This window comes from Diadema setosum, chromosome 18 (assembly GCF_964275005.1).
Source record: "Diadema setosum chromosome 18, eeDiaSeto1, whole genome shotgun sequence".
Classification (NCBI taxonomy): domain Eukaryota; kingdom Metazoa; phylum Echinodermata; class Echinoidea; order Diadematoida; family Diadematidae; genus Diadema; species Diadema setosum.
The window spans coordinates 13815913-13832793 of record NC_092702.1 but is presented as its reverse complement, the minus strand read 5'-3'; the positions used below and the strand labels follow the sequence as shown (position 1 = coordinate 13832793).

At 38.3% G+C, this 16881-nt stretch overlaps 1 protein-coding gene across 1 annotated transcript; it reads right to left on the bottom strand.

Moving 5' to 3' along the window:
- Positions 1 to 1553: 1553 nt before the first annotated feature.
- On the bottom strand, positions 1554 to 16754 carry LOC140241603 (dihydropteridine reductase-like). Its single transcript, XM_072321338.1, has 6 exons — positions 16668 to 16754; positions 12424 to 12613; positions 9584 to 9724; positions 7152 to 7260; positions 4735 to 4818; positions 1554 to 4112 (listed from the first exon to the last, which is right to left on the bottom strand). Exons 1-6 carry the CDS (start codon positions 16752 to 16754, stop codon positions 4013 to 4015), a joined length of 711 nt encoding a protein of 236 aa, XP_072177439.1. The 3' UTR covers positions 1554 to 4012.
- Positions 16755 to 16881: the final 127 nt, after the last annotated feature.

The following is a 16881-nucleotide window of genomic DNA, read 5'->3' as shown; positions in this document are numbered from 1 at the left end:
TGAGCACACTGGGCAAATGTGATATTCAAATAAGTGTTATCCATAGCTAAACTAGAATTCCCCCATGGGAGATGATACAAGTGTATTTTGTGTGTTACAGGAGGCATTTTGGGGGAATGTCATTGATCATGTGAATACATTGTATCATTTGACAAACGATACTCCTTGTACAATTATTCGGATATAACACAGAGTACAATGATCTCTCTTCCAAGGAGAGATGAAATATTCCAGAGCTATTTTATAAATCATTATTTTAAATGTAATACATGTACTACATAATTATGTACATGACAAAGATTTAAAACATCAGTGACATGGAGTTTTATTAATGTACATAAATGTATTTATAGATGAAGTACTTTAAACTATATATTGTCGCTGGGGCGACAAGACCTTATATCTACAAAAAATAATGTCAAATGTTCAGGAGAGCAAAAAAAAAAAAAACGTGGCAGCCAAAGCACTATATCAAATGGGAAAGCCTTTCCTTTCACATGCCGTGGTGGCTTCATTTTTGGGGTAAGACAGCTAGGATTTGGACAGGGCATCACTCAACTGATTATCTGACCATGAATCCGAAAGTCATTTTTACCAAAATTTCAAATACGAGGTCTTGTCACCCCAGTGATGATATGCAGGTTATGCAGACAGTTTGTAAATCTGCAACATTTCATGCAATGCAAGCATTTTCATTTCAATCCTGAAGAGATCGTTGTGAGAAAGATATACCATACCATGAGAATTTGTGATAATGGCATCTACTGTTATCACTGCAACAATCAATTATCATGTGGGATTTCTACTTGTTGCCATGGTGACTGAAATAATTGTAGGCATTGCAACAGGGCTAAGTCTATCTTTTTGTATGATGTGCAATAAATGACTTCTTGATCTAACCACATTATGTAACAGGATTGTTTATTCCTCCTGGCCGAAGGGTGCAGGAGATACATTCAGGTTGTCCCTCTGTTTGTTTTCCCATCTGTAAAAAAAATCAGACCTATTGGTACTTATCACTATTGCTGCATCTTTCATATCCTTGTTCTTCCACACATTTGCACAACCCTCCATCTGTCTGGGCGATGTCCATAACAGCCATCAAGAATTGGTTGGATGTTTCCACAGGCTTCCTTGCCCACAGAGCAGTCCAGCGCTTGATGTGTGTGCAGATGCAGATTAGTGAAACTGACCCCCCACCCTAATATTATAAGTATGACAGAGGAGCTGCTAGAGATAAATTTATGAAAGGTTGGTTGTTGCTGTAAATGGAAATTCTTTTTGGATGGCAATCTCATTAGTTGTACATGTACTCTATGCTGTCAAGCACATTACGAGTATATGTGCCTCTACATTCTTATACAATATATATACCCACACATGTATGTATCATTGTATGTGTGTGTGTATGTACAAGTAAATACAGGTTGTATATGTTGTTTTCTTTTTAATACATGCATAAATTATGTGAATCCGTTCCCTTCATATGCCTGACAGGAACACAAGCACAGTACCAAGGGAATGAAATTTTACTTTAGACGACTGGTCACTGAAACACACATTTGGCATTGAAAATGCATGGTTTATTAGTGATTTCCATTTGGCGACATGATTTCATATTAAGGGGATAGAGATATGAATAGCATTCATACAACATGAATCTCTCCAACATAGGGCAATCTACGAGGCTCACTATTCCATGATTGACAGTTTCCAATGGCTGCAAAGGGCACAGTAAGATGTGCAATCGAATACAGTGCTGCCATCAAATGATTACGGGGTATTAAAATAAAACATAATACAAAACAGAAATTATTAGGAAAAGAAACATGTCATTTCAGAGGTGCACAAGAGATTGAACAAAAATAGAATGCAAATGAAGCTGGTTCTAAAACAGAGATTGAATACACAGGGACATGTAACATGCATTGCAGCTATAACGTGAACAAGAATACATTACATATAGTGCAAATAGATTGTGCTTGACAATTTTTTAAAATGGAAATGGCAAGCAGATTTGAGCCTTCACATCAACACACCTGGTAAGAGACACTTGGGCATGATTGTCTGCACTTCTTGATTTTACTGTCAATCAGACATGTTCTAGTGCTGCTTTGCCAACCCATCAAAGACTACAGCGTAGTCCTGAGTATACTTGCACAGGTGTCAATTGTAAGTGCATGTTACGATATAATCGGCTCGTCCTCAACTGATTAAAAATCCTTTTGATACAATTTGTACTGAATACTTGTTAAGATAAGCATCTGAAATAGGGACATTGTAAATGTACAATTAGGTAACAACTGGAATTCATGCATTCTTCTGTTGCAAATTTGCAATCTGTACATCAAATGTAAACTGTACAGAGAGTTTTGCAGGACCTCTAACCCAATTTCTGTATTTATCCCTTCAAACAGGACACATCTTATCTTTTACTGTACATGCTGTTATTTTCGCATACAGATATTTTTGCAAATGAGGTCACGAACATTTTTGTGAAATGTTGTTTTCACAAATTGACACAGAGGCCTCTATAAGCGCACTACTACCTTTATGGTGACATTTTCGCATGTAGTTAAATTTGCGGTCCAACTGTGATATGCGAAATTTGCGAAAATTACACCCTTGCGAAAACAGCTTACGTATACAGTACTCGAGATTTCTGTTTGAATTTCACAACAATGAATGGCTCTTTAACCTCTGTGGGATCTCGCATCTCATTAAACTTGCAAGTAAGAAGAGCCTGAGAAGTCACAATAACTGCAAGAAATTTTCCATCTTATCTGATTTTCTTTTAAAGGGAAGGTATCGATTTACATGGAAATTTGGCAATGCAATCAGACATCGTGAGATCTGGACCCTGTTTTATGAAGAGTTAAAATTGGTTATAAAGTTGATTTCTATCATAAGTCTATGGCAGCCTTTGTGTTCAGGAAATTTAAAATCGATTATATCTTTGGAAAAACATAGCCCTGGCTAAAAAATAAGCATTTTTTTTCTTCAAATTTGGAACAACTGATTACTTTGTGTCACTAAATAAGCTACACCTTGCAGAGCATACGGTCTGCAGATAAACTTCTACAAAATCTGTTCTCCACTGCAATCATATATGTAGCAACCACAACACTCAAAAGTACCTATGCTGAAAAAATAAAAGTTTATCAATAGAAAATAATGTGTACCTCTGGAATGAACAATCAAAATACATATCTGAACAGATAGCAGCATCTTCAGATTTCTATCACATAGTGATAATGTTATTTGATACCCATCTTTGTGATCAAATTTGACAGTCTTCCCCACTGACACAAGTCATAGCTTGTGTTCATGCATTTCAACTCGTAATTAAAAATGATTTAAAATCAAATCATATAATGCATCAAAAACCAATTCCACACAATTTGATTAGCCATGTTCCATCCTAAAACACACATACAATATTTAAACGTACAACACAGGTAACCTTTAAAGACCCAGTGTTCCACAGGGGTTAATACAACACACGTAATAGCAACTGCTACATTTACTATTCATATTCTCTGCCCACTTTACCTTGAACACATATGTCAAATCTTTTCTAAGTTGACTGGGTCATGAACTACATTCTTATAATCAGCACTTGTGCATTTGCACATCAACAGATGAGAGACTTTGCCTCTGGTGGATCATAAATATCATACTTTCTACACATAAGGTTCATGACCTCTACTGTGTCTTAAAATACAACTGTGGATTCTAACTTTGACAATACCAAAATAACCATCATCCACAAACATCACAACAGTTGACCATCAGAGCTAACAGTAGTACTTGAAAAGAAAAAAACACGCCCATTTGCACAGATGAAACCAAAATGTAGACTCTCCATTATGAAAATACTGACATGACTATTACCGACAGACATCGTACAAGTTGAACGTCAGAGGTAACAATGGTACTTGGAAGGGAGACACGCTCAGTTGCATGGAGTGGAGGTGGCAGACACACCGGATGCACAGCTTGGGATCATTTCTTAAGACACGACCAGTTCAGTGTTCCCTGCTTTGGTAATGAGCTGGACAAGAGAGCCAGACGCTGGACGTTCCTCACCCTGCGACCACCTAAAGAGGAGTCTACAAAGAGAAAGAGAGAGCACATGAGCATCATATGCATGCTTGTGTGTATCTCTGTGTGTGTATGAAATCCTCATCCACAAAGTTTTGATGCAGAATATGTCAGAATTCACATGTGAGGGCAACAGACTTTTTTTTGGAGAGAAATTCCAGTTTACAGGGGACCTCTATACCATGGAAGACTTTTGTTTGTCTGTTTTTGCTTTAAAAACACATGCTAATAAAATAGCTGATGCATGGCTAAAATTTCTGTGAAGAAAAAACAGTGAACAATTGATGGTGGCATTTTTGGAAATTATAAAATCCATCAATTCTGTGAGCAATTTGTTTTGTTTGAGTATATTTCTTATTGTTTGAGTATATTTTTGATAATACTACAACTGCTTAAATCTTCCAAATAATCAGGCTCACTGAAAAAATACTGTTTGGGGAGCTTTGCCCCAGGATCCTTTAGCTGATAAAAAGAATATACAGCATTCCAATGAGTCTCACATTATACTTAGTGACTGAAGACCACAATCTAAAACTAAACATTGGAGAAATCTCAGAACTGAGGAAAATCAGGCAAGCATTGAGGGCCCCCACTAAAGATTCTGTCTGTCGTTGTATTGATGTTACTTACTCCGCCACATACTCCAGGGTCGTCCATGAGGAGAAGTCGGCATTGGCCATGAATTTCCTGTTCATGGGAGTATCCAGAGTGACACTGTGGAGGAAAGGGGAGAAAGTCTAGAAATAATTGTCATCTCTTGTTAAAGGGATGGTACAGTTTTGGTTATGATGGGGCTTGATGTTTCCAAAGTCTATTGATGATTTTTTCTTTTTTTTTAAGACAATGAAATATCTCTTATGAAATATGAAAGGGCATAAAAGTCTAAGAGGAATTCAAAGTTTATTTGATGAAAATTGGTTTTGAAATGGCTGAGATATCAAAAACAAAACAATACTAACTAGAATTATCACTGAAGGTGATTAATACCCCCGCCCCTAGTGTTGCTTTATAGTATGTGATGTCATGACGGCAATGACGTTGATACCAAGTTTGTGCACTTGTCAAATTGGAAACAGAATAATTTTAGTTTACTGTACAATTACAGAGTTGACACTGAGTATAAAACTTACAGCAAATGGAAACATGCTTCCCCCCAGCATCACTACACTTAAAGACCATCATACACACCAAATTTGACCTTCATATAACGTGTAGCTTGAATGGTTTATTTTGATACAAAAATGAGTGGTTACCATGGCAACACATTTTCCTTAAACTAACACACTGACATTGGTTCTTGCAAAACTACACTTCTAGATCATGATTCATACCGGGGTACTATATTTGACTTTAATTGCTTGAATGATGAAAAAGTTATTCGATCTGCAAGGTTTTGGTAAAATTGTGGTTACCATGGCAACGGTTTGTGTGACAAACACAAAAATTATGCATTCCACATCTATACCTCAGGGCCATAATGCCTACTAAATTTGGTTTCAATTGCTTGAAAACTGTGGAAGAAGTTCACTCTACACGATTAAAAAAAAACAACAACATGCGGTTACCATGGCAACGCATTGTCCAATAAAAATACAAAGGACATTTTGCAAAACTACACTTAAAGAGCATCATACACACCAAATTTTACCTTCATAGATTAAATGGTTCAATTTGACACAAAAATGAGTGGTTACCATGGCAACGCATTTTTCTTATATTAACACATTGGTGTCTGGCATAACTACACCTCCCAATCATCATACATACTAAATTTGACCTTAATTGCTTGAATGATGTGGAAGTTATTCAATCCACAAGGTTTTGGTAAAATTATGGTTACCATGGCAATGCTTTGTCCGACAAACACAAAAATTATGTGTTCCACATCTATGCCTCAAGGCCACAATGGCTACCAAATTTGATATCAATTGCTTCAAAACTGTGGAAGTTGTTCACTCCACAAGATTTCGAAGAAAACATGCGGTTACCATGGCAACGCTTTGTCAAGTACAAACACAAAGAGTGTCTTGCATAACTACACCTATAGATCATCACAGATACCAATTTTGAAATTGATTGCTTAAATATTATGGAAGTTATTCAATCCACAAGGTTTTGGTAAAATTATGGTTACCATGGCAACGCATTGTCCGACAAACACAAAAAACATGTCTTGCACATCTATACCTCAATATCATCATTTACCCTAAGTTTCATTTTGTATATTGCTTCAAAACTGTAGGAGGAGTTCGCGACGCAAGATTTTGCAACAGACCGACCGCCCGCCCGACCAACATCACGGTGATTCCTATATACCCCCTTCCCACTATGTGTGGCGGGGGTATAATAAAAGGTGGGACCCAACTTTTATTGGGATTGCTTTGTTTTTACTTTGTTTTTGGATATCTCAGCCATTTCAAAACCAATTTTCACCAAATAAAGTTTGAATTCCTCTTAGAATTGTATGTTTTTCAACAATTCATGAAGTGATTTCTAAGTATCTCGCAAAGAGTTAAAAGCTGAATTCTCACCTCAACCAATACTATACCATCACTTTAAATAACTCTTATTTCATATAGAAGGCAGGACATGTTTGGCAACTGTGTTGCTCACTCACAAAGTCAACTCTGCACGGAATTGCCTCCACACAAGTCCCAATTTATGAAATATCATGCTTGCAAAATATGTGGCATATAGAGTAAATAAGTGGTGATTTTGAGCTGCAGTGACAGTTGTATTTCTTTTTGAAGGCTTTGACTTTCGTGAAGAAAGGGAAAGGCAATATTGCAATGACACAACTGGCACAAGTCAGATGCATAATTCTCCTCAACAGTGATAACATATCATAATGCTAGTCCACTTGAGGAATTATTGTTCCTGTACATTCAAAGGCAAGAGATGATTAAAAGGAGAAATACAGGGCTCACCCAAGATATAGAATCAAATATATATAGTATGCATGAGTCTTCATGCCTGTTCACACCTGATCGAGTCTGCTGTGTGAATCATTTCCCCTAATCTTTTCAAACTCCTCCTATTCAACTCACGGCAAAATTGCAACAGCAGTTGAGCCAGTCGGAAGCCCACTGTTCTCCATCCCAAGTCCTTTGGTCAGTTGATGGACAGCTGCTTTGGCCATTCCATAACCCATCATACCTGTTTGAGAACCAGAGAATGACAGATTATTTCAGGTCCCCCAACCTTTTATCTTTAACACAAAGTATCACTGAATCACAGCCAATTCTACTGCATATGCTTTCAAGACAAATTTACATATTTCATCTTCCATTATGCTGCCGATTAACTCTTTATGTGCCACGTTTGCACGTCTGAGTCAGTCGACGGCGTGCCAACTTCGCATATTCTGCTCAAACGCACAAACCCGCCCAAACCGATCAATAAATCGCCAAATGCGACAGCGCATTGAAAGTGTTTCTCACACTTTCGTTCCTTTCGCATACAACTTGCATTTTATGTGGTGATTGATTAAGCGGTGTTCCTTACTGGATTTGCACGTAAAATCGAAGTTTCTGTCACTGTTTTGTGTACAAAAAAGTCATGCTTTTACAGTAATGTAGCTACTGGTGATTTGAAAGAAAAAAAATCATAGACTTGTCATAAAATTTACATCAAAGCAAAGCTGGGCATTTTCTCTACAGTTTTCCTCACTATTTGTCAAGCTTAACAGAAATCTATAGGAGTAACATAAATTTGAAAACCAGAATGTTTTCTCAAAGCATGACTAAGTTTGTGTCTCAGAATAATGTGGCAAACAGGCAGTTTCCACCATGGCACATAAAGAGTTAAATGTCTCAAGGATAAGCTATGGAAGGAAACATCATGCATTCCTTGCAAGAGGTACAAGTGTAAAGGCTCCCGATTAGATTACAAGTTGTACTAATAACTCGGTGGGCAGTTCTCAGCGTCTGATAACACGTACGCAGACACATTTGGCCACTCTGCCGAAGGACAGCAACCAACGTCTGACAACAAAGACTCGAGTACTGGGAGTGGAAATCATAAGAGTATTAAATCAAAGTGCAGATTGAAGAATCATGCCACCAACATTGCATCTGCCCACCATCTTCATTTGTGGTTACTTTTGTACTTACTTATGAATTGAATGCATCCATTTATGTATTTGTTTATTATTTTCCTTCATTTCTTCTAAGGGGTACGGGTGATCTTACAGCTACCTCTCATTCTGTGGCATCTCAGCAAAGTTTGAGCACTCTCTGTCCTAAAACACAAAGTCTTATACACCTGACAGACCTCAAACATTGCAGCTCCAAATGTATTTAACTGCTCTAGTGGTAGTTATTGTACGCTACATTAGTCCATCCCAAGGCATCAGGTTAAATGCCCAAAAGTGGCTCCTACATTCCAACTCAAAAGTATTCTTTGTGCATTTTATGGTTTGACAGATGCTACTGTATTGTTGTTGTAGTTAATAGCCAATTTGTATGAGAGGCTTAATTTTAACGGGGGGGGGGGGGGGGGTCAAATTGACCCCCTGACTAATAATTTGCATATGCATGTCAACCCAAAAACAGCTCAAATTCACGATATCGTGTGCAATATAATGCAAATTGTGGGTTGTTTTTTTTTTTAAATTGATATAAATTAGATTATTTTCACTTTTAATCATCAAGATTAATTAATTCTAATGTAGATCAGCTTGAAAAAGTGCCTGCAACAAAATTTGATCAAAAACCAATAAAAAAACAAATGGTCAAAAAACAATAAAATACATAAGAAATTTTAAAAACAATAAAAAACAAAAGAAATTGATTTTGATTGTGCTATTTTTTTTTGCAAGGAAATTGTTTGCTGTTTCTTAAGGAATTCTCAAACAAAAATTTAGCAATCCTTCAGTCTTTTTAATGGAGTTACAGGTGAAAATACAAATTTCATGCATTAATTTACATAATTAATATACTAAAAATAGAAAATCAATACTTTTCTATTGTATGACCATGTAATCTTGTAGTTGACATCCGGCTCTATCTTCAGGCAAAATTTTGGGGCGATCGCGCCATCGGCAACCGTGATCTGAAGGGGGGGGGGGGTCAAATTGACCCCCCCCCCCCAAGTAAAAACTTGGTCTTAATTAGCCCAGTTAAAATAGGGTTAAACTTTCTGAGGTGGAAATTCTTTTTTTTTTTTTGCTTCATTCGTAGTTCTTGCTAATTTAATTTCCTGTGTGTCATGAGAGGGCTTTATCACACAACCAGATCGGTTCAGAGCTTAAAAGCGCAAAGAGTTAGACAGTCACCCATAGTGTCTATAAGGACACTACCAAGTAACTGTGCAATAAAACATTATTTACATTACAAACAGCAAATATTCCATATGATAGGCCAGATTAAAGTAAATGTTTTTCTCATAACAGAAACATGTGACAGGCATAACATGGTGTAGTGGCTCGGAACTGTTAACTATCAATGGACTTGACCCAGGAGTTATTGCTTCTCAATACCTGGTGTGCCGTCCAGAGCAGGTGAAGCTCCTGTCAGCTGTAGCAGCCCACCTTCTTTAAGGTGGCGTGCGGCCAGGCCGGCTGAGATGGTGGAAGTCCAGCAGCTCTGCTTGAACATGAGGTCAGCATTTTTCACAAGGTCTACACAATATGACAAAGAGAATCTTTGGTCATTCACTTTATGTCTGTAAGTTATACCTTACACTTTATTCAAAAGGTTAAGGAAGGTTAAAGTATTGGTTGAGGTGAGGATTCAGCTTCTAATTTTTCACAAGATACTTAACCCGTTGAGGATGAGTCCTGAGTATACTCCGGCAGGGGTCTATGGGAAATGCATGTTGTATCAAAATCAGTCCGTCCTCAATGGGTTTAAAAAGCACTTCAAGAAGTGTTACAGAGAGTACAATTTTAAGAGGAATTCAAAGTTTATTTGATGAAAATCCATTCTGAAATGGGTGAGACATCAAAAAACAAAGTAAATCAGAGCGATTCTCATGAAAGGTGGGTCCCTCCATTTATTAGAATCAAATTGTTTTGTTTATCTCAGCCATTTCAAAACCAATTTTCACCAAATATACTTTGAATTCCTCTTGAAATTATATTCTCTTTATTTCAAGAGGTTTTTCAATATCTAAAAAAAAACAAGAGACCCGCGGGTCTAGCGCTCACCTGAGTATCGCAAGTTCACCTTTCACGCAGTCACTAATCTAAATTATTCACAGCTTTACTAAAATTTGACCAGGCATTCTCAAGTAGAACATGAAAATGTACAATAAGGTCCAAAATTTTTAAAGATTCCTTATTTTGGGGGCATTGGGGCCCCCTGGGGCCCACTGGGTGGGGCATGGTGCCCACTTTGATAAATTGAGATCCTGACCCCCTAGGGATGCTACCTGCCAAGTTTGAAAAAAATCCATCATGAGGTTTTCAGGAAGAAGATGAAAATGTACAATTCAGGCCCCCATTTTCACCTTCCCAACCCCCCCCCCCCCCCCTGCCCCCAAGAGGGGCACCCCTGGATCTGCAATGAACAAACTTGAAACTACAGTCATTAATGTACTCACTCATGCTATTATCTTAGCTTATCTTAGAGAAGATTTTTAAAGATTCCTTCATTTTTTTTGGGGGGGGGGGGTTGGGCCCCCTGGGGGCCCCCTGGGTGGGGCATGGTGCCCATTTTAACAAAATGAGATCCTAACCCCCTAGGGATGCTACCTGCCAAGTTTGGTGAAAATGGGTCATGGGGTTCTCAAGAAGAAGATGAAAATGTACAATTTAGGCCCCATTAGGACCCCTCCCCACCCCCCTCCCCTGGGTCCCAAGGGGGACACCCCTGATTCTGCCATGAACAAACTTGAAACTATAGTCATCAATGTACTAACTCATAGTATTAACTTAGCTCTATCACTTCTGGTTCTAGAGAAGAAGATTTTTACAGATTCCTTAATTTTGGGGGGTTTGGGCCCCCTGGGGGCCCCCTGGGTGGGGCATGGTGCCCATTTTAACAAAATGAGATCCTAACCCCCTAGGGATGCTACCTGCCAAGTTTGGTGAAAATGGGTCATGGGGTTCTCAAGAAGAAGATGAAAATGTACAATTTAGGCCCCATTAGGACCCCTCCCCACCCCCCTCCCCTGGGTCCCAAGGGGGACACCCCTGATCCTGCCATGAACAAACTTGAAACTATAGTCATCAATGTACTAACTCATAGTATTAACTTAGCTCTTAACTTAACTTAGCTCTATTAGCTCTATTAACTTAGCTCTATTAACTTAGCTCACTTCTGGTTCTAGAGAAGAAGATTTTTACAGATTCCTTAATTTTGGGGGGTTTGGGCCCCCTTGGGGGCCCCCTGGGTGGGGCATGGTGCCCATTTTAACAAATTGAGTTCCTAACCCCCTAGGGATGCTACCTGCCAAGTTTGATGAAAATCGGTCTTGGGGTTTTCAAGAAGAAGATGAAAATGTAAAAAGTTTACGCACGACAGACGACGCACGACGCACGACGCACGACGCATGACGGACGCCGGACGAAGGGCGATCGCAATAGCTCACTTGAGCCTTTGGCTCAGGTGAGCTAAAAAATCATCATCAAAAAATGTTGGAAACCTGAATCCCCATCTCAACTCAAACTGTACCATCCCTTTAACAATAATGAGCATCATTATTCATACTTACAGTACACCCAGGTCATATTTTTCTTCCTCTTCCTTTTTTTAATCTCCTTCTCCCTCTTCTTTCTTCTCATCATCATCATCATCATCATCATCATCATCATTACTGTCATTAGTTAATACTGATCTGATCATACTGTTCATACTGTGCCAATTAGAATAGGTCTAACATTGCCATACAATGGTATCAAAATATCTCCTCTTCAATGCAAATATTATTGGTAGACCACAAAACATTGTCTATTTGCACTGTGCACAACCGCAGTATAAGAAGAAAGATGAATTTAACTACAATTTATAATGTGTCTGTGTGTTATATGAGGCATTAAATAACTTATTTCACTACAGAGACTAGATTAAGACCTAAAAAGAAAGAAAAAAAAAAAAAACCCCCAGAACAAACCCCACACATACAAACACAGGGGAGAGGATTCTATCAAACTACTAGACTAGCATAAGAGATCACAAAGTCTATATATAAAGGAAGAGGAAATAAAGTCTTCAGCCTACATCACACAAAATACACTGTATTGACTTGTTGGGGATTTAAACTATATGCAAACATACTCAGTGTGCCACATTTATATGAAGGAAAACATTGCATAATCAACTATGCATAATCAACGTGTTCCCTAAAACGTGTTCCCTAAAAGGGGTAATTGTGCACCTTTAGACTTTGCACTGCCTCCAGCCCAGCCACCGGCCACGCACAGGATGGCATCCAGTTTTTCTCCAGAAAGGGCATCCTCCACTTTGGAGTAAACCTCTTCCGACTGTTGCGTCCATGCATTCAGCTCTGATATGATAATGTTAGCATCTGCCTGCTCATTTGGTGCCAGGTCAGCTGAGAGAACCCACTGTATCAGTAGAAATTCAGAAAACAAACTCAATAGAATCTGATCAAATACTGCCTCATTTACAGGCAGTAATACTAAACAAACATTGTAACTTCCTCCATCACCTAAATATTTGCAGGAGTGAGATTGCTATTAAAATTGTGAACATCAGTTTTCTTTTTCTAATATGACTTTTCATGACATTAATATTCAAATGTTTTACACCTGCAGTCATCCACTGCACTGAAGAACAAGCAATATAACTTCTGACAGTTCTCTCCGTGCCATCCACATTAGCACCCCCCTGTCTGGTTGGCCACTGCATAGGGGTGTTGGGCAGTGCTACTGAATAAGAAGAAATATGTGCAGGTTTTGAGAGGAATAATTATGAGTCAAGAGATAAAAATAATATATATAGCACAGACAGAGACAGAATGTGAAATCTAGATTGAAATGTACTTTTGTGATAAAATTTCAAAACCACTCAATCATTCATGGTAACGTCAGAGAAGAGCCTGTAGACATATACAATGTATCATATATCATAACAAATGCTGTAGACCTATCTTGCTGGTAGTTGCATGTGTGTGTGTGTGTATGTGCCTATTTTCATTTCATTTCATTTCATTTCATTTATTTTCCACATCCTGATAAAAAGCATTTACAAAATGCAGGAACGATACATACACAGTGTAGGACATTGCAACAATACAAGAAAAATAAGTCCAACTTACAAGGATTTTACAACAGACAAACACAACATAAAAACAGCTATTTCAGTTTGTGGGGGGATCAACATAGACCATTGGTCTTTCTATGGCTGATCCCAAATGCTACAGCAAAGAATAGTTACATTGATGCAATACACACAAGAAAAACTATACTACAAAAAGTGCACAATACATATAAGAAGGCAAGAGTAATCACAGTGCGGTGCTTGTACACTGCATAAAACTTCAAATTTATAGTATATCTTTATGAACAAGGAATGATTTGTATCCTCTTTTAAATATTGAAAGTCTATGATTCTTATCCCCTATCTATAGATAAAGTGGGAGTTACTTGCAACTGTTATGGGAAGTGAGGGTACTCTTGCACCTGGCTGGGTCTTTTCATCAACGAATGAAATGACCCGTGCCACAAATAGGCACCCTGTCACAAACAGGGATAACTAATCTCTTTATCATACACCCAGGTCTATATAGACAAAATAGGCTCTAAACAAATTCAAATCTTATTTATCAGAATGTAAAATGGCCCAGGTCTGTTTAGATGTATAATATTAGAATCTCGCAGGATCTATTTCTACTGCAGCCTTCCTTGCTAATTTAAGCGCTCAAAATACCCAACATCAGTAATTTGCCGCCATGCCCCTTGCACTGGCATGAATGCCCCTTTCAAAATCAAACCGTTCATGGCCACAATATTTTGTTACTGGCCTGACTTTCTAGGCATACAAGATTTCTTTGTATTTTTCTAGGGACATTTAAAAGCACAGTGCAGTGATGAGACCTGGAACAAATCTTCCATCAAAATACTGCAACAAGGTACAGCATCTCTCAAATAATTTTCTCACATTGAAAAAGAATTTTTCACATCTAGTGCACAACCATGTAGCCAGGGGGCAGTAACCCTTCCCCTCCTGTAAAAAAAAAAAAAAAAAAAAAAAAAAGAAGTATGAAAACGCAGGAGGAGTGAGAGGGGACAAGGAACAATGACAAAGGAACGTCAGAGCTTCTGTGCTTTACTCAGGATGGGGGAAACTCCATCCTCCCAGCTCCCTGAACCCTCCCCATTAGGGAGCTAATTATGTAATTCTCGGTGTCGCCAATTCGCAGAAAAATTCTGCCCTGTCACAGATGCACTGTGGGATTCCTCAGTGCCATTGTCGCTTCCAGTTGTCTTAGTTCCCATGCAATTCAATGCAATTTTCATCTGCTTTTCTTTCACTGCTGCTTTTTTCTTTGCTCAGACCTCAACAACAACAAAAAAAAAGAGTTTTAAATTTCAAAATTTTAATGTCATACTGATTTGCAGTCACAAGTCATGGTTTACGACTGCAAGGCTTCAATGTGCTGGTCACATCATGAAAAGTGAAGAAATTTTCAACAACAAAAAATATCCCTGGATAAAAATGGAATGTGACCCCGAGTGCATATGCAGTCAAAATCAGGGCAAGTTTGTCCCCTGATACTACATACCCCATAATGCACCTAAAAATGCTGCTCTGTGCATGGCACTTATTGTTGGCGATACTGAATTCTTAATGCCTTATGAGCATTGATGTACAACACATGATATGGCTAGACATTAAATAAAGATAAGTCCATGCATGATCCAGCAAAAAGTTATGGTTGACAAATGTAAGCCACCCATGATTCAACCACAATGGCAATGCCGTCCAAAATTTTTGACTGCCGGCTACATGTAAATTGATACAAGTTTTACACGTATTATGTAGAAACCTAAACATTAGATATGCTTTTGCGCACGCTCGAACCTTGACCGACAAGTATGTCTAATTCCACAAAAAACTTCTCATTTATAGTAAGGACATTTGCTGGGTCAGTTTTTCATTTTTAGACAGACACCATTATACACCATTGCGACGGATTCCACCGTTCTGGCTGAAACGCAACTTCGACCCAGTTCCCCCCGCATAAAAATGGTTATCATTTTTTCCAGCTTGGTTTTCAAACCAATCTGGAAAAAAATATATACAGGATTAATCAGTCAACATTTTGAGTCACCTCTTCCACTGTTTCCTCCTGTTTTCTGGTTGTTTCCTCAACTTCTTTGCGACACTCCCCAATTCATCACCACCTTCGTTTGAAAAATGACCGCACGAACGGCTATGGCAAGCCAAATGCTCCATACAATCACTATATCAGTACACTTACATTTATTGTCTGAAGTACTAGTAAGTTGTTCGAGCACTAAATTTAACTTTGTAATATTGTGAATGAGCATTTGGCATGCCATCATAGACGTTCGTGCCGTCATTTTTCAAACGAAGGCGGCGATGAATTGGGGAGCGCTGCAAAGAAGTGGAGGAAACAACCAGAAAACAGGAGGAAATAGTGGAAGAGGTGAGTCAAAATGTTTACTGATTAATCCTGTATATATATTTTTTTCCAGATTGGTTTGAAAACCAAGCTGGAAAAAATTTAACCATTTTTATGCGGGGGGAACTGGGCCGGGTCGAAGTTGCATTCAGCCAGAATGGTGGAAACGTCGCAATGGCGTATGTATCAATGGTGTCTGTCTAAGAAGCGAAAAACTGACCCAGCAAATGTCATTACTATAAATGAGAAGTTTTTTGCGGAATTAGACATACTTGTCGGTCAATCTCGAACCTTGGTGCAGGTGCTGATTATTTAAATCATGTGAACAATGCACACTATGAAAATGGAGCTAGGTGGGTTTTTTTCTTTCTTTTCTTTTTTTTTGCACAGTTTCCAACTTAGCCTGTTAGCCTCAGGCAGTGCTCCTTTGTCACTCTGAGACCGAGTGGATTTGTACCCCCTCGCCTCGGCCCTCTGGTGGTCTTCTTGACTGCAACTGTTGGAACTAATTGTAAAATTAAATTCATAACTTAAACTTAAAGTGCAAGCTGGAGCTGGGTTAGTGGGATACTGTACACAGTTACAGTACGTATTATATTGGGGTCGCTGCTGCGGTTAGGTTAGTGGAAGTGGAACTTGTCTTAACTTGACCCAAATTTGATATTTGAGCTATTGAGGACTGTAATCTTTATTAAATTCCTGTCCATATAACATGACTGCCCCCGGTACGAGTTATCAACGTTATTTGTCCTCCATTCTTGCTTTTCCTGTCATGTAATCCTCGAGTCAAGACAAGTCAGTATCCTCAGGAAACAAGATAGATTCAACAACAACAACAAAATAACCACCACAAATCCAGCAAAAATGGCAATAGTTGGGACTAAGCCTACTATATAATGGGTTAAAACTGACAAGTATAAATTATTATTAATTTTTTTTGGCATCATCCACGACTCGGGTGGAGCACATGTCACATCGCTATGTTAGCAATTGTATATAGAAGTTATTACCCAATTCTTTGCTTTGAAAAAGTTCACTAATTGTGAACCAAGGGCTCCTTTTCCACCGTACACGAGAACACGAGCAGTAGCAGCCATCTTGATGTCGAAAGTTCAGATATTATATTGATATTTCTTTAGGATTAATATGTGCACCTTTAAAAATACATGGAAAAAATTAAATAAAGTTCTAATAAATATTTTGTTGGCAAACCATTGTTTTTAG

What these genes read in the sequence shown, in the direction of transcription:
- LOC140241603 (XM_072321338.1), bottom strand. Translation starts at nt 16,754, where the DNA reads ATGGCTGCTACTGCTCGTGTTCTCGTGTACGGTGGAAAAGGAGCCCTT. An exon ending in AGGCAGTGCAAAGTCTAAAG is followed by an intron (nt 9,725 to 12,423) that starts GTGCACAATTAC and finishes CATATTGTGTAG; the next exon opens with ACCTTGTGAAAAATGCTGAC. An exon ending in TGCTCTGGACGGCACACCAG is followed by an intron (nt 7,261 to 9,583) that starts GTATTGAGAAGC and finishes GTTCTCAAACAG; the next exon opens with GTATGATGGGTTATGGAATG.